Source organism: Triturus cristatus, chromosome 4_2, assembly GCF_964204655.1.
Source record: "Triturus cristatus chromosome 4_2, aTriCri1.1, whole genome shotgun sequence".
Lineage (NCBI taxonomy): Eukaryota > Metazoa > Chordata > Amphibia > Caudata > Salamandridae > Triturus > Triturus cristatus.
This window is the reverse complement of record NC_140586.1, coordinates 374,533,696-374,556,193: the sequence shown is the minus strand read 5'-3', so window position 1 is coordinate 374,556,193 and position 22,498 is coordinate 374,533,696. Positions and strand designations below refer to the sequence as shown.

The 22,498-nt window shown below is 41.5% G+C and overlaps 1 protein-coding gene across 1 annotated transcript in view; it reads right to left on the bottom strand.

Annotated features, from left to right (window-relative positions):
* LOC146833914 (potassium channel subfamily T member 2) overlaps positions 1-22,498 on the bottom strand; it is a 1,568,236-nt gene that overhangs the window by 166,656 nt on the left and 1,379,082 nt on the right. Inside the window, exons 16-17 of the mRNA XM_085599924.1 lie at positions 20,586-20,735; positions 7,046-7,275 (exon numbers count right to left, since the gene is read on the bottom strand). Of these exons, the coding sequence (XP_085456050.1) occupies positions 7,046-7,275; positions 20,586-20,735 (380 nt within the window). The remainder of the gene's footprint in view (positions 1-7,045; positions 7,276-20,585; positions 20,736-22,498) is intronic.

Sequence of the window (22,498 nt, the reverse complement as noted above, 5' to 3'; positions counted from 1 at the left end):
CCTCTTTTGTTCCTATTTTCTTTCTCTAATTTCTGCTTTATCGGTCTCACTGTTTCTCTCACCCTTTTTTCCGTCTTCTTCACTACTCTGCTCATCTCTTTTTATCGCTGATGATCATGTTGTCCTATATCTACTTCAATCTTTCTACATTCAAAGTTATATCTTGGAATGTGAAAGGTTTTATTAACCCTATAAAAAGGGAGAGAATTTTATCCCATTTGGCTTCATACAATCCAGACTTAGTCTTATTGCAAGAAACCCACTTGACCGAGTCAGAAGCATTGAAATTCAAACATAATTGGGTAGGTTTATTCTTGGTGTTTCCTACGAACAGTAAGATTAATGGGTTGATCACTTTATGCCATAAAAAATTGAAATGTTCTGTTATTTCTCAGGAATCTGATTCGGAAGGTATATGGTTAGTAGTTAAATTGCTTCTTAACAATATTTCTTTAACTGTTTTCAATGTTTACAGTACAACCCAACCGGAATATTCTTTCGGCCTTACATTACAAAAAACTGTATTCAAAATAATGATGAGTTTTTTATTCTAGGAGGAGACTGTAAACCAGGTTATTGACCCTTTTATAGATCCCCAATCCCAAGTAAGTTTTAATCCTCACAAGACTCACAAACAATTCCAAACTACAATTTCTCAAACACACTACTTTTTAGATGCTTGGAGACTCTGTAACCCAGAGGCAACAGAATTCTCTTTTTCCTACCCTCCAAATGGGTCCTTATGCTGGTTGGATTACATTTTTCTTTCCAAATCGCTGACTCAGAACCTTACTTCCTCTTCCATTGGACCTGTCGTCATCTCTGATCATGACTCGGTAGTCACTGACTTTGACTTGCTCCATCCACACCCCAGGTCATCTAGATGGAAGCTTAACAATTTCCTTCTAAAAGATCAATTTTTTTCTTCCTCTTTTATATCTTTTGCTGAGGAGTTCTCCTTAAATGCAGACCCAGATATTTACCCTTCTGTGATTTGGTACGCATTCAAGGCTACTGCCCCCAGATTTCTCATTGACTTTGTTTCCAGGAAAAACAAGCATTTACTTGCGCAACATAAAAATGTACTTAATAATATTAAGCGCCTTGAACATCAATTTTAAACGTCCTCATCTGACTCTGCCTTACAGGATCTTGTTGGTGCGAAACTCGAATTTAACAAAATAACAACGAATAACGCTTCATCTAATCTTCTACGTACTAGCTCTCGATATTATGGTTTGACGCTATAATGTTGGGTAATTATTAGCTAATTATATCATATCTCAGAAGGAGCGCATGCTGGTAGAATCTATCAAACGGAACACTCTTTTCAAAGCTCAGGATATCCTAAAAAGAATTCATGAAATTCTATAAAACTCCGGAGGCTTACCCTTCTAATTCTAGCATTAATGCCTATTTTAACCAAATTTCTTCCCCCTCTCATGAGGATCTTGACTTAACCTCTCTAGAATCTAACCTGTCAATTCCGGAGCTGTCTCAATCTTTAAGTCTTCTTAAAAAATATCGAACTCTGGGCCCTGGTGGCTTCACAACTGAATTTTATTTGCACTTCTCAAATCTCCTTCTCCCCAAACTCCTATAACTCTTTCAATACTTTTTTATTAGCGGTAAAGCAGAATGCACCTTTTTAGAAGCTCCTATCTGTCTAATTCATAAAGATGGTCGCGATCCCAAAAATTGTAAGAACTATCATCCTATTTCTCTGGTGAATGTTGATTATAACATTTTTGCCAAACTGCTTGCTCTTCGTCTTGACCCTCTTCTACCAAAACTAATTGGCCAAGAGAAATGTGGTTTTGTTAAAAGTAGAATAAATCACGCCTATTTATTAATCTTTTGAACAAGGCTCCCACTCTTTCCTATCCTTGAGCCGCTGTTGCGATTGATGCGGAGAAGACTGTCGACAGAGTGGATTGGTCCTTCTTATTTGAACCTCTCCAGTGGCATGGGTTTTGGCTCTAAATTTGTTTCTCATATTTCCTTGCTTTACTTGGCCCCTAAAGCTTCTGTCATAGTTAACGGTCTCACTTCTCAATTCTTTCTCTGCAACGGGGTGTACGTCAAGGCTGTCCCCTATCTCCTCTCCTATTTATTTTATCACTTGAACCCTTTTTATCCCATATTCATCAAAATACCTCTTTTTCTGGGTTTATATATGGTGATCATCATTTGAAGTTTTCCGTCTCTGCGGAGGATGTTTTACTTTTTATATCTCACCCTGAAACCTCTATTCCTCCTCTGCTTCAGGTTACAAGATCATTTTCTGACAAGACAGAAATTCTTCCTATTACCAAATTTTGTCTCAAACAACATTTTGACTCTATTGGGTTCCTTTGGAATAGTTCTAAAATTAAATATTTAGGCATCTGGTTCAATAACTCCATACTGGAATCAGTTAAAATTAACATGAAAGAAGATTTAGATCGTATTTTCTAAACTTATCTCTTCCTGCAACCCTCTTTTTCTCTCTTGGTGGGGTCGTCTCGACTCCATTCAAATGATTTTCACTCCTATTTTATTCTATATTCTTTCTATGATTCCTGTCAACATTCGATCTGTCTATTTAAAAAAAATCAGCTCTCTCCTCTCTAAGCTCTTATGGAAAAAAAATTCCAGAATTTCCGTATCACATCTTCGAAAACCCAAATCCAATAGTGGAGTGAATTTTCCCGACTTCCGGCTTTACCATAAGGCCTTTTGTCTTAGACTCGATTCCAAATGGCTTCTTATTGATTCCTCGCCTTCTACTCCTTTATGGGTAAATGATGAATGATCCTTACTGGCACCTCTTTCCGTAAAAGTAATCCTGGCCTTTACTACAAAAGTTAATGTCACTTCTCTTACACTATTTAAGCACACATGCTCCTTACTAAGACATCATTGTCAGTTTAACATTTCATCTAGGGAATCCTTCTTGTGCTCTCCTCTTTGGCACAATCGCCTCATTACCAGCAATAATAGACCTGTTTATTGGAAGACCTGGAGACTTAAGGGAAACGTTTGGATCAAAGATATGTTTGATGGCTTCTCTCCTTGCTCCTTTCCTCATTTTCAGGAAACTTTTAGATGTCCTTGTTCGTTTTGGCAAAAGAAATTCAACTCTTATCAGAATAATATTGGATGTTTTTTATTCTCTCTCTTCTAATGAGTCTGTTTCAGCAGAGGATCCACTTCTCAGAATAATAGCAACACTTCCCAAAACGTCCCTGATTTTTAAATATCTTAGAGCCTCAAATTCTGTCCATCCTAAATCTAAAGTGGAAATTGCCTAGGGGACGGATCCGTGTTGTGTTTGGAGCATCGAGTTCCCCTATCACATAATATTCTTTTTACAGGTAGCTTATCAGATTTGTTGGGATTGCCTTTACATGGTAGGTGTTTATTTGATTTAACGATGGTGTCAGTTTTTCAGCAAATTTAGTTAAACTGAAAATGTTCTACTAAATAGTGTTAATTCCTGGTGGAACAGTGTCTGTCAATATCACAGATTGGATGTTGCATTTGCCTTCTCTTTTAAACCATTTGTGAATAGAGATTTATTTTGGTCACCATTAACCAATTATTTGAATAAGATTACAACATCACATATCTCACGCAACCGTTCAGAAAATATTCAACCTCCATGAATTGTTAACATTTCAGCTTTTTCCTCTTTTAATATCTTTCATTATTGAACTGTTCTCTTGTTTGATTATTCTAATGGTTTCTTTACCCTTTAGGTTATTTTCATAATGCTACTCAATTGTCAGCTACAGATTGATATTCTTCCCTTTCCACCATCCTCTCTCCCTCCTGTGATTTTGTCCTAAACATAAATAGCTTCCTACTCTGTTTTACAGCCTACTAGTTCACAGTTAATATATCAAATGTTTGGCTTATTCTCTTGTATTATTATTTATTCAATAAAGCTTATAAACATAAAAAATTTAAAAAAACTTGCACCCTGGTTATTTTATTTGTAATGCACGTGGTAAGTGATAGTTCGTTTATGTTTGTAAATTCTTGGTTGGCAACAAAAAATTATCTGAGATGTTGAAATTAGGAATGTACGAGAATGTAAACAAAGCTTCAGATATGCTGTCAAGGATAGGGAGGGCTCGAAACATCTGGAAGTTGTCAAGTCCAGGCTGGGTAGGCACTTCCTGTCTGAACGGATGACTGTCAGGCTGAGCTTAGCTATCTGCTTTTCTCAGCTGGAAACAAAAGAAGTCTGCAGGAACCACATCGATAAATCAGGAGGTGGCCCCACACTCACAAACATAGATTTTTTAAACACAAATGTGAGGGGCTTTGCTGCAGGTGTCGGTCCATTGCAGGGAGAGAGCAGATATGTGGTTTGAATTGGACACTCGGTATGCAATCGTCCAAAACAGTAATGCACACAACAAACAAACCCCACAACTTCCTAATGTGCACATTAATCCGACAAGTAGACATAAATCATTTCCAGCGAGCTGCGACCACTTCAGCCACACAGCACACCAAACAGAATTTCGAACAGAGCTTTATTTTAAATTGACATCGTTTACATGGCTCTGGAAGGCCCGTAGAAGCAGAGGAAAGAATCCATGAAGAAGATAGCCTTGAAAGGTGGCATTCAGGTTAGTTTCTTTTTAGTTAATGTTAAGAGTTTTCCTTATTATTGACAGGGCGCATGCAAAGTATATAAAGTCATATTCAAAATTGCTTTTCTTTTTTGTAATTTGTTGTACTGTTAGCATTGAGGGTCTGTAGTGACCCCACTTAATCTGCATATAGAGTTCATCCTATTTAACTTTCTTTCTAAACAGAGATTTAGTTTTTACTCTTTACTAGAAGTTCGAGTCAGGAACAAGCCTAGCTATGGCTCAGCTAGAGGCGCTTTTAGGTTTCATGTGTCTTCTTAGGCAAATATTGTATTTCACCAAAACTCTATTTACTTCATTATCATGTATGAAAGAAATCACTTTCAAATACATATGTGTGTTCAGGCTACCAGTTGTACAGTATGATCACTTTTAATAGTGCTATGCGACAATGTGCCCTAATAATGTCAAAGATTCAATGTGTCATAGAAATACATTTTTTTTACTTTTAAGAGACTTTATCATACTTTACGTCGTTTGTTGTGTGATTTACACAACACATATTTTCACAGCTTGGCTCGTGCATGGGCTCCGAGATCCGAGCCAACTCTCTGTGTTAATTTGTTGTTTTGTCCACCTCTCCTATGTACCAATGCAGCAATAAGAGGAATGTCTTCTGACTCAAGTACAACAGCCATTGTTACATCACCAGACAGCTGATGGGCCGAGTTGGGCCTGCTATAACTGCCCTAATCAAGTGAATAATAAAGGGCAAAATGGTAGCGTGATGCATTGAGTCCAACCAAATGCAGCAGGTAAGTCCTTATATACCTAGTAAAGCCAAGGCATAATGGCACATCACAAGTCTACTCGAATATGTCATCATTGTCCTTTCAAAACCTCTAGATTTCAAGCTAATTAATGTGGTGGCTGGGCTCCAAAGTGAACATTTTGTTCTAATGTTTTACAAACTGTTTGCAGCAGAAAATCCTTGAAGGAGGTTGTGCTCTCTAGGTATTGTTTGCTTGCTTATTCAAATTTGAAGAAGGTATTTACGCCTCACCACTTTCAAGGTTCACCAGCTGCCACTGCTTAAAACAAGCCTTGGCAAAGCCAGAAGGTCGCTCCTCTGCGAGATCAATTGATTTTGTCAACGTTTTTTTAGCCATATCGTAGAGCAGTGCTGGCTCCAGGGCCAGCATGGATGAAAGTAAACAAAAAAAGTGCTTTGAAGTTGTCAACATCGGTTGTGCTTTTTTTCTTTACTGTCAGCAACGTTGCAACATGGCTAAGAAACATTGGCGAAGCCAATAGACCTCACATAGTCAAGACCTTTTGGCTTTGTCAATGCTTGTTATTCTTCTCTTCCTTTCTGATAGTTCCCTTTTTCTAGCCTGATGACCCATGAAAAATATTTTCTGTTTCTCCAATAGATTCAAATTGCCTATTATTGTTGATGTTTCATGGGCAGTTTCTTTAAACAGACTGGCATGCCTTGACTTTTCAAAGACACTAAACAAAATAATTCACCTTACAAAGATACGATAAGCAAATGAAAATCAACAATGTTTCTTAAAATAATCTATATGAAGTAAATTGGAAAATTAGAAGTACATACTACATACTACAGGTAACTACCACACTCACAAATCAAATTGCAGAGGATAATTCATTCCTCATATATCATAAAGCATTGCCAAGGAGAAACAAGCATTTGCAATGCAATTGGTCTCACCTTTGGGACCGTATATGTATTTAGCTATGCAGCACATTAACCTGGGTGCTGAAACATCTACTGTTCTTTAACATGGAGGGAAAGTAAGCACCAAACTGGGTGACATGCCAGGTATGGGAGCGCACAGAGAGAAATATTGCCTTTCAGCAGGAAATGGTACAGTCTAAAGCTGTTTTTAATATAAAATCAGGGCCTTCGGCGGTCATCACCGAAAATACCAGATTTAAAAAAAATATTATTGTCTACGGGTGCTTGTGGAAGACAATTTCTTTGGACTGGAATCTAGAGAATGCTAAAGTGATTCTGGTATTTTACTGACCTAGTCGTTTTCCATCAAGAAAGTTAAATAGAGGCAGTTGCCAGAAAAATTAAAAAAAGAAAGTCCCTCAGCAGAAAGCAATTCTGGTATTTTACTGACCTCTACTGGTCGTTTTCTATCTAGACAGTTAAATAGAGGCAGTTGAACCGAAGAAAAGTCCCTAAGCAAAAGCAGACAAGTCCTAGGGCTGATACCCAGAACCTACAAAGTACATACACATATAAGTATATACTAAAGTATATACAAGAAGTCTTGAATGCTTGACGTAAAAAACCACAAGTAAATGCTAGTCATGGACTGTACACCGTTCAATGCTAACTGAATTTTAAATTTGAAATGCATATTTTAGTTGTTTTGACCACGGATGCAGTGTTTTCTGCAATGTTTTCTCAGGATGCTACTTACCCATACTGGCGATGATGCTGTGAACTGGAAGCCGAGAAGGGCCATGATAGGAGGATTTGCAACAATTTGCTTCCTTCATGTCTTCCTGTTTTTTGAACGCTGAATTCTCTTCCTTGGTTATATGGATATAGAAGCAGGTGTCCGTTGAGCTCATGATGTACCGAGGCCCGGGGTTTAGCAGAATGTTTTTGTTGTCCTCACGCCGAACACCAATCAAGCAGACACCAAACCTGGGTTGGGATAAGACAGCAATTTGTTTTTAAATAAATAATTATTTATTGTATGGGCAAAGTAAAATATCCATTACGATTTTAAAACCAATTAGCAACTTTCAATAATTCCGATTATAGTCTTAAGGTGCCAAGAATAAAAAAGATATGACCATGAATTTAAAAAAGCTCTACAAATTAAAAAAAACAGCGATTGTCCAAGAATTTTGTGAATTTCCCAATGAATTGTGCGTTATTCGAAAAGAAGCAGTACCTAACTGCATCCAGGATTTTTTCTTGTTGTTTGCTTAAATAAAACTGGACTTCATGTACTTTTTTCTTACATAGTAGCTTACGGCATATGCAAATAATATGTTCGATGGATTTGTTCTTGTAACCGCAGAGCCGACATGATTTTGTTGCAAGGCATTAACTATTCCATGACCCTTGGAATTGGGGTATTTGGATATGCATAAGGTAAAATCTCAGATACTTGGTTTTGCAACCAGGGTTTAAAGTATAGGACAAATAGTTCTGATGTATATTCCTGTAGGTGTCAAAAATGTTTTTGGAATGCTTAATTTGCTGTAAATTGGTCGGATCAATCTGTCTGAAGTTTTCTCTCAGAGACTGCCCTATAAGAACATTCCAGGCTGAGCGTGACAGGCTGAAGACAGACAGCAATAAAGGCAAATTATTCTGAGTTAACAGCAATTTGTTACTGTTAATCTTCTACATAAAAGACACTGTACGAAATCAGCGTTGTTCCAACTTACAATTTATCTGCAAGATTCTAAGATTTCTGACTCATACACTCTCATATTCTAAGCTTCATGAGTCATACACTGTCCACTGCGCTTTAGCACTTTAGGACATGCTCTTACTATCTTGACGTGCTCACTTTGTTAACGCGACTATAATCATAGCCCCTTACAAAGTATCCCAGGAGGCTGGTCCTCCCCCTTTTTCTCTTCTGCCTTTTCTAACTAGACTATATAATCATACTATATTCCTAGTAATCAATAAGGATAACTAATACCCTTCATCACCTAGGACAGAATAAACGTTCACATAAGCAGTTGAGTACACAGATCACACTGAATGCCACAAGTTTTACTTTTGTATATACATTGGTGCAGTATCATAAGATATTGTGCCACAATCACACATGTCTATACAATTGGAACATTTTGCAATTATGTGATTTTAATTTGATTCTAACTATATAATAACTAAGTAATTCCAGCCTTGATAAGCCCCAGTGCATATTAGCTCTAGGCCGAAACACATTAGCTGAGAAATCCATGTGTACATTAATGTGTACGTGTGGAATAAAACCTGAAAAGAGTGAAATGTAAAACCACAGCATATGATTATATAGGCATTTACCTATGACGCAACTTGATCTCTGGTGCATTATGGCCTATTTTCAATAAGTATTAATACGTTTATATAACTGATGTAAGGGCAAATCCAGAAAGACACCAGTACCAACAATACCCTGAAATATATTCATGTGGTCAACATTGAGCCAGGTTTCACACACCAAAGCCCTTATCATACTTAACATGGACTCAGTTTTTGTGTACCACAGTAGTTCTAAATACAATCTAATAGAGCAAAAGGAAAACATATAAATACAATCAAGACAAAATGCAGCAAGGAAAATTTGTAATAAAGAAAAAGTACGCAGGAATTAGTTGTACTGTTACTTGCAGTCCTGTCACATAGGAACTCAATATTTTCTGCCAACAATTCCCGCAAGGACTCAGAACTCCTCTCAGACATGCGAGTGATGCCCCTCCACCCGCGGTCTTTCTTGTGCACCCTTAACTACCCCCTACTGGGTAATCGGAGTCGGGGTCTTAGCTGGTGCATAACAGCCACAGTTTATTTGAAAGCATGAAACATAAAAATCACATTTTCCATGGTCATTCATACGTTCCATGATGTAAACACTGCATCACATCTATACAATTATCACACACTGATTCATTGTTATTTACACTTGTTACAGCACTTTCAGCACAGCCCCCATGTGACAGGCCCCCTACTTTGGTGTCTAGAGCTTGCGGCCTCCAGGCTACCCTTGCTACCTTAAATGAGTGGGTGGCATAAGGCCCGACCCAGGCTACAAGTGGGTTGACCACCTACTGCTGATCTCAAGCTGGTCGATTGCCTGCTCCCCCACTGTCAGTGCCGAAAGGCATCCCAAGGACACTGTTTTTGTGACTCATCAACCTAGGCTAGTGGCTTCCTGACCTCTGGCAGCTCCCTCTTCCTCCCCCATCATCATCATGAAAACCCTAACTCCTCCAGTGCCTATACCAAGCAGGAACATATCCATCCCCACCCCTGTCAGGTGACTGCATGGTCCTGTGCACCCCGCTATTTGTGTTGCGCTTTGACCTCAGACCATATGACGTCGGCCGGGCGGACCAGTATGGCCTCTGCCGTTAACCCAGATATGATGGCCGAACCAGGGTTGCCAATTCATTCCCTCAAGATGCACCATAACTGTGTCAGGCCTCTCTTCCCACCCTAATGTTTCCTGAATGGCGGGTAGCAGTTGAGCCCGTCGCTTGCCTGACTGCCCCAGCCATGTCACCTCCGTGTTTTTCAGCCATATGTCCTTGTATTCCTTGCGCGCCTTGGCCCACCTTTACATCCTTGTGAAGTACGAATGCCCCAGGATCCAAAAGGACACCCTGTTGCACCCCTGAAAATGTGATGTGCACCCATATTGCACGCACACTTGCCACAATGGCATGTGTGTGTGTAACCTTAAACTTTGAAAAATGCACTTTAGTGCATTTTTCAAAGTTTTCGCTAAATACCATCAGGTTGAAATAATCGGTATTTAGCCGTCCATAATAGCGAAATCGCTATTTTAAATGCAATCTTGCATTACATTTAAGGCATCGCAATTTGCGATGCCTTAAATGCAATTGAAAATTGCGATTTTTGCATTTGGGATGATGCATCTCAAATGCAAAAATTGCGGTCTCAAAGCGGCAGATTCTGCAAATCTGCACCTTTGCGAGCGCAATTTCCAATGATGCATGTGACCCCAGATGTCTTAATAGCCTCACTACCCTTGGACATTTTGGGGTCCATAAATTAAATGCTTGTACTACTGTATGGTTATCCACTCACAGTGCGGTTTGCTTTTTAGTGAGTTTTTCGTTCCAAATAGTGAATGCAAAGATCATGTGGAAGAACTCGAGCAGAGTATTGTTTTTTGTAACCTAAGCTTTGTGCCAAGCTACTAGCCACTGGGCTGCCATCCAGGCCGTGTCCAGGTACTGCCCCAAAGCCTTCACTCCCAGCGGCACCTGTGAACAATTCCAATTGTTTGGCTGTCACCCGTGGCTCGCGCCACATCAGAATTTAGCTAGGAAGTCATTCCACTGTTCCAGGTCCTCCTTCACTACCAGAGGGAGAAGCACCCTGTGATGCTTTTTTGACAGACGCTTTGTTAGCCACGCCAGGCACTGTGCAAAACCTGTCCTGCTGGGATAACCCTGTTGGCAAAGTTGAGTTTGCCCAGCAGCTGCTGGAACCCCACAGTGTTGCCTTTCTGTTACTTAAGAGTCTCTGAATTATCTCGCACCGCTCCACCGCCTTGCCTGCGGGGAGCCTGCACACCCCGTCCACTGTATCCAGCTCAATTCCAAGAAAGGCAAATTGTGTGGTCGGACCCTCCTTCTTCTCCATCGCTAGTGGCATCCCTACCTGCTGTGCAAGCTCAATGAAGCTTTCCAACAGGCCTGTGCAATATGATGTGCCTGCCTTCCCCATGAACAGAAAATCGTCCAGATAGTGTATCTGTCACCCTGCTGGATAACATGACCCTACCTCCCACTCGAGGTAACTGCTGAAGGACTCAAAATGTATGCAGGATATGGCGCACCCCATGGGCAGGCATTTGTCAAAGTAGTATGCGCTGTCAAGTTGTAACCCTAGCAGGTGGTAGCTGTCAGGGTGTACTGGTAGGAGGCGAAACGCTGTTTCAATGTCTGTCTCTGCTAGCAGCACTCCTTTCCCCATCATCCTGATCATATCCACTGGCTCGTCTACTGTGGTGTAGGATACTGAACATCTCCCTTGGTCTAGCCCATCAATGACTGACTCACCCGTGGGTATGACAAGTGATGGTTTTTTAGACAATATTTTCCCTCCTCTTTCTTGGGAACCAGGCCTAGCAGCGAGACCAAAAAATTATCAAAAGGCAGTTCTATAAATGGACCTGGCATCCTGCCCAAGGTGAGCTCTTTCTCCGCTTTCTGTTTGGCTACCTCTAGGTTCTCGATAATTGACTTCAAATTGCGGCTAAGGTGGCTCTCCTGGGGTCCTTGGTAAGAGAATTGAAACCCCACTGCAAACCGTTTTGTTAGTAATTGTTCCCCTTTCTGGTTGGGATACTTGTTTAGCCGCCGTAACAACACTTCTCTCTCAAAAGGGATGGGGAGGGGAGCCGGTGGGTCTGGTGTGTGATCCTCCCCTGGCTGCCCACCCCTTTTGTTACTTCTTGCTGCCATCCTTGTTCTCCCCTGCTCCCTATTCTTTTCTGCAATCAATTACTGGGTGTGTCGCGCTGCAGTTCCCACAAGCATGTCTGTACTTGTACCATGCCCCCATTTAAATTCCTCTTTATCATATTTCCAGCATGCCGCGGGTTGACCTTTCCCATTCCTGGCACTGGTCCCCCCCTTTTGCTTTGCTTCCTTGTTGGGAGCCTTCGTACCTCCCTTTATATTGTGTATTCTGAAAGGGATGGTCGCATGTGCTTACCCCATCCCTTGCCGCCACCAAGCCCTCAACATCTTGTATTCCTTGCACCAAATCCTCTCCTTAACTGGTAGCGGAATAAGGCTGGCTACACCCGTGTCCTGCGCTGTAATAGGCCTAGCCCCACAGAAGGCTGTATGTTTTTGCTTGCAAGTTACCCCTGCTTCCTTTGCCGCCTCACCGGTCTGGACCTTGGTGGGGTTAGTCCCTCCCTCTGCCGTTGGTTACCACCCTTTGTTTTGTTGCTGCACTCCCATGATCCTTCTCCTGGTCCTATCCTCTGGGGTATTGCTCCCATACCTGCCCCCGGTCCTGTTTGTTTCGCTGCTGCTAGTCATAGGTTTCTCCTGAGGTTGTGGTGCTGCACTGCTCTCCACTCTGGCACTTTTCTTGCTGCAAGCCTCCCCCTTTTTGGCTAATTTTTTGCATCCTCTTTCCCTCCTGTGCCCGGGCCCTGGGAGGCCTTCGATGGCCTGGGTCTCGTCGCTGGCACTCCTTTAAGTTGTGCCATCACTAACTAGCTCACCCACTTGTGCCCCCTGCCGGCCACTAGCTGGCGTGCTTTCACCAGCATTATCTTGAGGTCATCGTCCAACTCGAGATCCCCGCCCCTTTTGCTCTATGCCCTCTATCTCTCCTCGAGCAGGATGGGGACCTTTCCTTGCTTTCCCTTTGGGGACTCTTCATACCGGGCAGGCCAATGGCATTCCTGCAGCTCCCAGCCCTTGCCTGGCATTTTCTTGATTCATTCCTGCCCCGTTAACTATGCTTTGGCTGGCCTTGTGTAGGTGGAACCTTGCGGGACCAAAGTGGAGGGGCTTCTTCTGCTTCTTCTGCCCGTGCGTGCTGGACAACCCTTGCACACTTCAGGGGGGAAGCCTCGCGGTAGGCGGAGGGCTCACTGTGCTGACTCCTACCTTTTTTTTTTTATCGCTGCCTGCTTTCTTGACCGCTTAAGAGCATGCACCAGCTCGCCTCCTCAGACCGTGCAGTCCCGCGTGCTGATCCTCCATTTTCATACAGCTTCACTGCTGCTCCCTGCTGCTGGCCGCTGTTGAAAATCCTTGGTAACAGTGGGATCTCACCGAACCATTGGGAGAGACTGGAGCCTTACTCCTGTGGCTTAGACCGCTCGGCCACGCTCCTTTCAGTTGGCTGCAGGTCACTCGGCGGCAACCTTCTCCAACGTCGGGCTCTCAAGATATGGCCCCTTTCCTTATCCCCCTTGCCCACGCCAAGCCCTTTGGTTTGATTTGGGGGTTCAAACCCCGTGGACCAATCACCTGCCCCATCTTCCCGGGCACCAGGCTCTTTTCGCGGGCATTTGCTCCATGAGGCTCCGCCCTCAGGAGACATTCTTTGCATGCTTCCAGAGATCAGTCTTTACTCTCACTGCCCGCCCCATTAAGTGTGATGTGCTATTTTAGTTCGTTTTGATTCTGTGTTTTTGTATCTGCCTGATGCTCTCCTGCTCTTACCTCTCTGGGACCTCGCTCCCTTGTAGCGCTTCTAAGTGCTCCCACCTGCACCCCGGTCCACCACGGGTTTTCCCGTTTGTTGTGTAGGGTGCCCGGCGGTTTCCATACTCTATTTCCGGCTTGTTGGGGGCCGGGCCAGGTGCTCAGCGCTCTAGCGCTCAGAGCCTATTTAACCAGCCTGGCTTGCTCGCCGCGCACCTATCATGGAAGAAAATGGGATATACTACTCACAGATCACAGAGTCGATCAAATCCTCTAGCGAACTCTTTAAGGTTATCAACTCCCTCATTTCTCTCCCAGTCACAGATCCTTCGGAGACCTCGCAGGAGTTCTGTGATAGAATATCAGATTTCTTCCGTACCAAAATCACAGATATATACTCGGTGTTGGAGGCGTCCAACTATAAAGCGGGGTTACCAGCTCAGCCTACAATCTACCTTAATGATGGTGCAATTATGCAGGAGTCATCCAGGCTACTCACTTTCCCTTGCATGTCACCAGATGTTACGGACCGGCTATTAGAAGTAGTAACATCTGGCTCTGGTCTGGACTCTTGCCCCCTGAAGGTGCTAAAAATTGGCAGAGAGGTTATTGTTCCCCACCTTACCGCTGTACTGAACGTAGCGATCTCAAAGGGGCAGTATCCTACCTCGTGGAGACTGCAGTGCTTAAGCCACTCTTAAAAAATCCTTCATTGGACCCTACGGAATTGAAGAATTATCGTCCGATTTCTTTGCTACCAGTCCCAGCCAAGATTTTGGAAACCTATTTAAATTCCCATCGTAGTGGCTACCTAAAGGATCACCAGATACTTGATGGTTCACAACATGGCTTTAGAAGCCACCATAGTACAGAAACAGCATTAACTGCTGTATTAAATAACATCCGTACTCAGGTGGATGCAGGGCACACCACATTGCTGGTCCTACTTGACCTTACTGTAGCTTTTGATACCCTATCTCCTCTGAGGCTGGTTGAACATCTCAGGGAGATAGGGATTGGGGGCTCGGCCTTGGGGCTTCTCGCATCCTTTCTTCGTGATCGGGCACAGACAGTGATAATGGGCCAATTCTACTCTGCTTCAAATTCCCTGTCATGTGGAGTTCCTCAGGGCTCCTCCTTGAGCCCAACACTTTTTAATATCTATGTGGCCCCGCTGGGGAGGTGGTGAGATCATTTGGGCTGGAGGTTTTGTCTTATGCCGGCAACACCCAAATAATGGTGCATATCACTCACAGTATTAGGGACTCCGCCATTAATTTTAATAATTGTATGCAGGCAGTCTCTCGCTGGATGGTGGAAAACTTCAAGAAACTGAACAGGAAAAAGACCGAGGTCTTGATTTTTGTTAACCAGCTGGACATTTGGTCCAATGAGTGGTGGCCGGATACACTTGGCAGCTGCCCCTGCCCTGTATCCCATGGGAAAAATCTAGGGGTCATAGTGGATAATTCTCTTTCTTTGAGCCTACAGATTAGTAGGACAGTGTCCACCTGTTTGGGGATAATCAGGATCCTCAGAAAAATCTCCCGGTTCCTTTAGTTTGCCTCATGAAAACATGCTGTTATTGCCCTTGTAATGTCCAGATTAGATTATTGTAATGCCCTCTATTTGGGCAAAATAAAGGCCTGGTGCAACGTTTGCTGCTTGTGCAGAATGCTGCTGCCAGGCTGGTGATCGATCTTCCAAAATACCACTCTGTCTCGGCTTCCCTCATCACGCTGCACTGGCTTCCCCTGGACCGTAGAATTCTTTTTAAAACCCTTTGCCTGACTCATAATGCCTACTATGGCCTAGGCCCTGACGGCATTAAAGCACTATTTCAGCGTTATGTCCATACAAGGCAGCTCAGGTCCTCAAATAAAGAATCTATTAACAGTGCCGAGGTTTAAAAAGGCGAAATGGGGAGGCAGAGCTTTCTCTACTGCTGCCGCTAAGCTGTGGAACTCCCTCCCTTCAGATCTCTCTCTTCAGGTCTCACACTCTCTCTTCCGTAAGGCCTTGAAGACCTGGCTTTTCATACAGACTTTAGTCTGAACATGTCATTTTATGTCTGTACTCTGGTCCTGCTATAGCGCCTTGACGTCCTTGGGCTAAGTTAGCGCTTTATAAGTTTAATATTCATTCATTCATTCTTCGCATGCTTCCAGAGATCAGTCTTCACCTTCCCTGCCTGCGCCATAAGTGTGATGTGCTTGCTGAAACCAAGAATACCTATTCTTAGGCACAATCAGTATGCTCGAAGCACAATGGTAGGAGTATCATGACAGCAAGATGCATTTTAGTGACAGGCAAAATCGTTTCACGCTTTATTGCTGTGGCTAGGTCCCTGAAAAAGCATGTCAACTGAAATGAGTATCTACTCTGAACGCGGGCGGTATGTGTGTAGCTTCTGGAAGAATACTGTCATCTTGAGCAAATGCATATCATTTCTAAACTTACCAAGGGAGTGAAAGATTACGGAAGGAAATCAATGCTATCAGGCGAAGAAACCGGAATACTTTTATTTGATGTATTGTCGCTTTTTTAAACTCTAATGTTTTCGAAAATTCAGTTTAAATGGTGCGCTGCTCCCTTTCTTTATTCAACAGCACATACTTCAATAAAGACAGCTGCCATTTACTGTCACTAGTAATTAGAAATGATGCTATGAACGTTTTTAATTTTAAAAAGTGTGGAGAAAATAAAAAATTAAAGGCAAGATGTAGGAAGCCAATTTGCGATCGCAAATGCTGAAATTCGCAGAATTTCAGAGTTTGCTATCGCAAATTAGCAGTGTGCAGTGTAGCACACAAAAATCCTCTCGCAAAATAAAGAATCTCAAAATTAGAGATTCCCTATTTTGCGATTGCATTTAAGGAATCGCAAATTGCGATTCCATTAATGCAATGTAAGAAGCACAAAAGAAAGTGCGATTTGGCCTTAAGTAATCGCAAATTACCACCCACTGCAAGTGGTGGTAATTTGCGATTTCCTTTGAAAAAGCACTTTTTTGCTTTTTTAAAAGTGCCATGTGGCACACATTCATGCCCATAGGGCATGTATGTGTGCCACATGTGCACACATGCACATTTCAGTGGTGCAACAGGGCGTCCCTCTGGAACCCTTGCACCCTTGAAATTGCGCACTCAATTTGCGAATTATTATTGGGTACTCACAAATTGCGTGCGCAATTCCCATTCATTCCAATGGGCCTCTTGGCCTATAGGAATGAATGGGAAGGTATTCCTTGATTACGAATTGCAATTTGCAATTCGCAATTAAGGAATATTAAGGAATCGCAAAAAACATTGCGATTTCTACCTACATGGCATTTTGCGAATCCTTAATAGCGATTCCCTAAAATTCGCTATTAAGGACTCGAAAAGTGCTTTTACCTACATCTGGCCCTAAGTATAAAGGAAATAGTGTACTTGTTTCCTAACCGATCTGAAGCAAGAAAGTAGAGTCACATCTGGATGCATTGAAGATTCTGCCTATAAACTGCTCTTAGCACATAAAATTAACACTACAAGAACTAACTTAAAAGATGAGGCCCAGATTAGAAAACACGTTTGACTGTTGATAATACTTGTCATTGAATGTAGTGCTTGGTGAAAACACCTAGCAATGCATTATAAAATAACCCTTATGGAAGAGGTAATGTATGACAAGAATACATATATGCATATTTGTCGTGTTGTAGTTTGTAGTTGTTGTGACGAGTTGGTATGTTTTTTGTGCTGTTGTGTTTTGTACCTATTTGCAGTGTCTTGTTGTACAGTGATTTTTGTGTTAGCTTCTGTCGTGACTTTTTTGTTGTTTTGCATTCTGTTCCGTTCTGTTGTTTACATTGGAGATGTTGACAAAGGCTTCTACTACCACTATCTACGGAGATAAAAAAAACTGCAGATCAACTATCACAGTATTAACCAAACCCATTTATAATGGCAGATTCGAATTCCCAAGAACACATGAATATCCCACTATACTTGCCCATTACCTAAACTGTTATCCACGTACCAAATTCCAATGGCTTCCGAGAAGTGATATCAGACAGTTTCTATCAAGGGCCCTTTTTATTGGGTTAATTGGATCACAAAGGACTAGGGCGGTGCGACCGGTGCACCACACCGGGTGCTGACTCTTCCAGGAGGTGTCGTATTTGGAAGTATTTTATTGTTTTAAAAGCACCTGCTGCTGCATTGCTGGTCTCCAGCAATTTTCATACAACAATAAACATGTCAAGATAACTCCAGGGATTTATGTTCTTCCTGGAGAGAGAAGGAGTTTTGTCTAGTGGAAGTTTTAGCTCATTTTATTGTAGCACATATATGCCTGCTGCAAAGAATGTGTACCATGCAGATCACAAAGTGCATATAGTTTAAATAGGTGAGCGCTTTTGTCAGAGAGATCCCTTTGTTACTAGCAGTGTAGATGTTAAAATTCTAACATGGAACAGTGAGCTAATAACTGTCATCAAAGAGCGGCAGGCAAACTGCAAGGTATAGATTCGAGCGATATGATTTTTTCCTCTGTCTTTCATTATTCTAATGTTTCAAAAAGGGTTAATTTCAGTAAAAAAAATCCTTATTAATAAATGTAACCCCCAACCATGGGGTTTTGTTTTAAATTCTGAGTCTGTGCTTCTCTACACCAAGCACTCTTAAACTATACTGTCATGTGACTCACCTTGTAGTCTTATAGGTTATGTAAGATTTCCTATACACTGATTTACACACATATGCTTGATTCTCTCTGTGTACTGTGCATGTGATGTAAAGTGCTCTGACACCCTACACTGGTATAGGTGGCGCTATATAACTCATTAAATACAGCTGAGAGAAAGTGGTTATGGAGACTTTAGGGGGCACTGTTAAAGGGTGGTAGTGCGGGAGTACGTGGGGGCGCCAAGAAACATCGTCACGCAGGGCGCCACCAGTGCCAAGCCAGCCCTACAAAGGACGATGATATAAACGCCCGCATTCTGGTGCCGACTCTGCTAATGATACTATCAGTGATTAGCTCAAAGCCATCAGAGAGCTGCTAAATTTGATCAAAAAATGACATTTAGAATTGTTATCTTCATGTGATTCTTGATACACTTTACAGCATGAATGCAAATAATGTGGCATCAACCGAGCAGTAGGATGATGAATCCCTCTCATCATCATGAAGGGAACTTTGAATTCTATTAAAATCATCATGGTGAGGACTATCCTACCCAACGCAAGGTATACATGATCCCTAATCCTGTTGGGTGTATGCCAGAATATATTATGCAGACATATTTATTGTGCCCTAAAAACAAATTTAAAAAATATCATCCCTTTGGGTTTAAATTCTCTGTTATTAACTGTAAAAAGGGAATATTTTTGAAACCATCTTCAGGACATGATATTCATGAAAGAGGATGTTCTGACCATGATACCACACTGTTCATGTTACCTTTCTATTGTAGAATGTAAAACATTTCTATAATACTGTTTCACATAGTAAATTATACATCTTTCTAATTAAATTCGATAATTTAATCTTAATTTGATGACATGGTCATACTATCTACTGAAAATATTTAAGACTGTCTCTCGAGTTTATTTCTGGAAAAAAATCAAGCATTGTCATCAAAATACCTTTGCTCGAAAAGTGTTTTTACTTCTCTATTAAAGCTACCAAATTCCCTGCTTAAGGTTATGGATAGTAATTGTCTTCCTGTCATCAGTAGAATTAATGTCTCCTCTCTTGGGGCCATATGTAGGTAAATTACATTTACCGATTCTTAAATACCGAATTTTACCGATTCGGTATTTATGAATCGGTAAATGTAATGTAGGTAAATAATTACCGATTCGGTATATGTCGGTATTTTAGAATCGGTATTTACCGATTCAGTAATGGCAACTGGCTTCCCATTCATTCTTATGGGCCTGGAGGCCCATAGGAATGAATGGGAAGCCAGTTGCCATTACCGATTCGGTAAATACCGAATCGGTAATGGGGGAGGCATCGTCATGGGTGGCAGGGTGTCACATTGACACCCTGTTGCACCCCTGATTCGTCCATGTGTGCACATGTGGCGCACATACATGCCCTAAGGGCATGTATGTCTGCCACATTGCACACTTCAAATTGCAAAAAAATGCTTTTTCACAGGTATTCGTCATTTACCATCAACTTTTAGTTGGTGGTAAATAACGAATCCCCACACCAACGAGACACTCCGCCTACATATCATTTCAGGATTCGGTATTTACCGAATCGGTAAAATTACCGATTCGGTAATTTTACCGATTCGGTAAATTACCGAATCCTGAATTGTGCCCCCTACATAGCAAAAGCCAAAATACCGGTCGGTAACGGTATATTTACCGAAAATCGGTCGTTACCGACCGGTATGTGGCTTCCTACATATGGCCCTTGGTGACGGAAACGACTCGGTGTTCCTTGGAGGTTACAACACCTTTTATTGGCCCAAGGTAATTTTTGACAGCAGGTGCAAGTACCGGAGGTTTGCAGTTAACAGAGAGTCAAAATAGATGAGGCACAGAAGCATATTTCTGACTGTCACACTTCGGAAATAGTCCATCTATCTCCTTTTAGGCAGGCAATGTATTAGTGACACCATCATCACAATACACTTTTCTATCAAATGTCTACTGTTCAACGTAGCATATTTGCTTGCGTCATAGTTTGTTTGCTGTCACTGAAGTGCCAAGGTCACTGAAAAAAAGAAAGACTGTATAATGATAGCCTTAATCTCTCCTCTTGTATTATATGGTTTGGCATTTATCAGTGGGTGATTTGTTGTAGGACAATACAGGTAGCTGCTGTTTTTCGATAAATTGCTTACCTTCACTTTAACAAATCAAACATGAAACTGAGGGGCATATGTACAAGGAGTTAACGCCGCGTTAGTGGCCCTTTTTGTTAACCGCGGTACACGGCGATAAAAATACTAGCGCTAACTTGCGTTAGCGATAGTTATCGCCAAATCTTGTACATATCCCCCTATAGTATTTTGTTAGCTCACTATGCATAAAACAATTTTTACGTACTAAAATGATATTAATGAGTAGAACATACTTTTTATGTGCATGAAAAGATGCATAGGTAAAGCTTTTTCCTTCATATTCAGCAAAAAATGTGCTTTCTTCCATTTCAATGTGATAGACTTCATTCCCAGAACATCGACCGTACATCTTCTGCCATTGCTCTGGAGATTGTTGCCCCTCTCTGAAACAAAAAAGAAAAGAACAAATATGTGGAATATTTTAGCAATATGATCCAATTATGTTTTAATTTGGAAACTCTTCCTATTAATCAGTGACCTAGAGCTGCTCGTATACACAGATATTAGGATGCAGCATAAACACATTGATACCTAGCTATGTCAGATGAACACTGAAAGGTATATTTCATCATCATCATACTTTATTTCGGCTTTATATCAACCATACAAGGCATAATACATGCAAACAATACAAATATTACAATGTAGCAAGAAATGTAAAAAATACGGATAGTGTAACAGCAAGTATAAAAAGGAAAAATACAATTTAAAAAGCTAATAAAGAAGCACTACCAGCAAGGGCAAATAATTAAAAAAAAATCTGTAAAAGGAAAAAGTGATAACGCATTTGCTAGTCCGAATAAAAATAAAAATTCATCCTTTAACAATCTGCTTTGCCCTAACCTGCCATGTGGACATTAAGAATTTTGAAACTAAAAAAATAATTGGTCGACAGGTATCAAATCTGATTATTTGCATTATTGAGTGACAGTCCCTCAATTCCAAAAGATTTCATAAAAATTTGATCCAGCGGGCACATCTTTTATTGGCAGGACAAAAAAAAAAAGACATGTTCAAGAGTTTCCACAATTACACATCCCATAGGGCAGATATTGGACTTCATGACAGCATATTTCAAGTGCTAGTAAAAGCTATGACAGGTAAGGTCCCAGGCCTAAATGTAATGTAAAGTGCACATGCATAAGGATTAAGAACCATGTCTAAATAAAAGTCACATTCAAAAGTGCATTTATGGGAGAGGAACAGGTCTGTCAAACTATCCACTGGTGTACTTTGGATTTTCTACTCAGGACAAAATTCCAGTAGGCCACCTTTAGTGTTTCTTTTGTGTTACATGGCAAATTTAGTGGGTGGGACCAAAAGTCTCCTAAACCGAGATTAAAAGTATAGCTTTTTATATGGGCCCCCCAAGTTTTTTTTAGCAGCACATGAGCCCCCCAGAAGGCATTGGAGCCAATATCTATATGCTTCTGATTCCTCTGTTGCCCATACCCTTAACCAGTAAAGTATAGGTCTTGGTGTCTCAATATCTGCGGTAGATCTCATATTTAGATCCATACGAATCAACAATGTTGGAATACTGTGGGGTGATCTTAATAGAGATTTGGCCCTGGACTCTCTTATCCATGCAAAGTGGTCTAAAAGCCGTAATACCAAATCTAGTCCTTGGTTGAACGATAAGCTCACCACCCTGCGTAAAGTTTGTTAAAAGGCTGGAGCGAGCATGGAGACGGGAGTATGATCCGATTCTGAAGGGGTGTTATCAGGCAGCCATTAAAAAATATCACAGGGCTATTCGGACTGAACGGGCAGCATACTTTGCAGACAAAATTTGGAACAGAAGCAATCACTCCCAATTTTTTTTTTCGATATTGAAAGATCTTAAATCATCAGCGGTTCCTATAGCAGCCTTGATATCGATGAGCAATATGAGGATCTTGCCTCCTTCTTTGTTAAGAAGGTTTAAAATATTTATCAGACCTTTCCTCAAACTGCTATGTGTCCTGCCCCTGTGTCTAGATCTCCTCCTATGCACACTCTGGCCATTTTTCCACCAATTTCTCAGGATGAGCTGTTTGTGCTCATTAGCAAGATCAAATCCGGTTCTCCGGCTGACCCCCTTAAGCCTGAACACTTCATGAAATCCTTGTCCTGTGCTCCTTACACATCTGGGCCAGGCGATTAT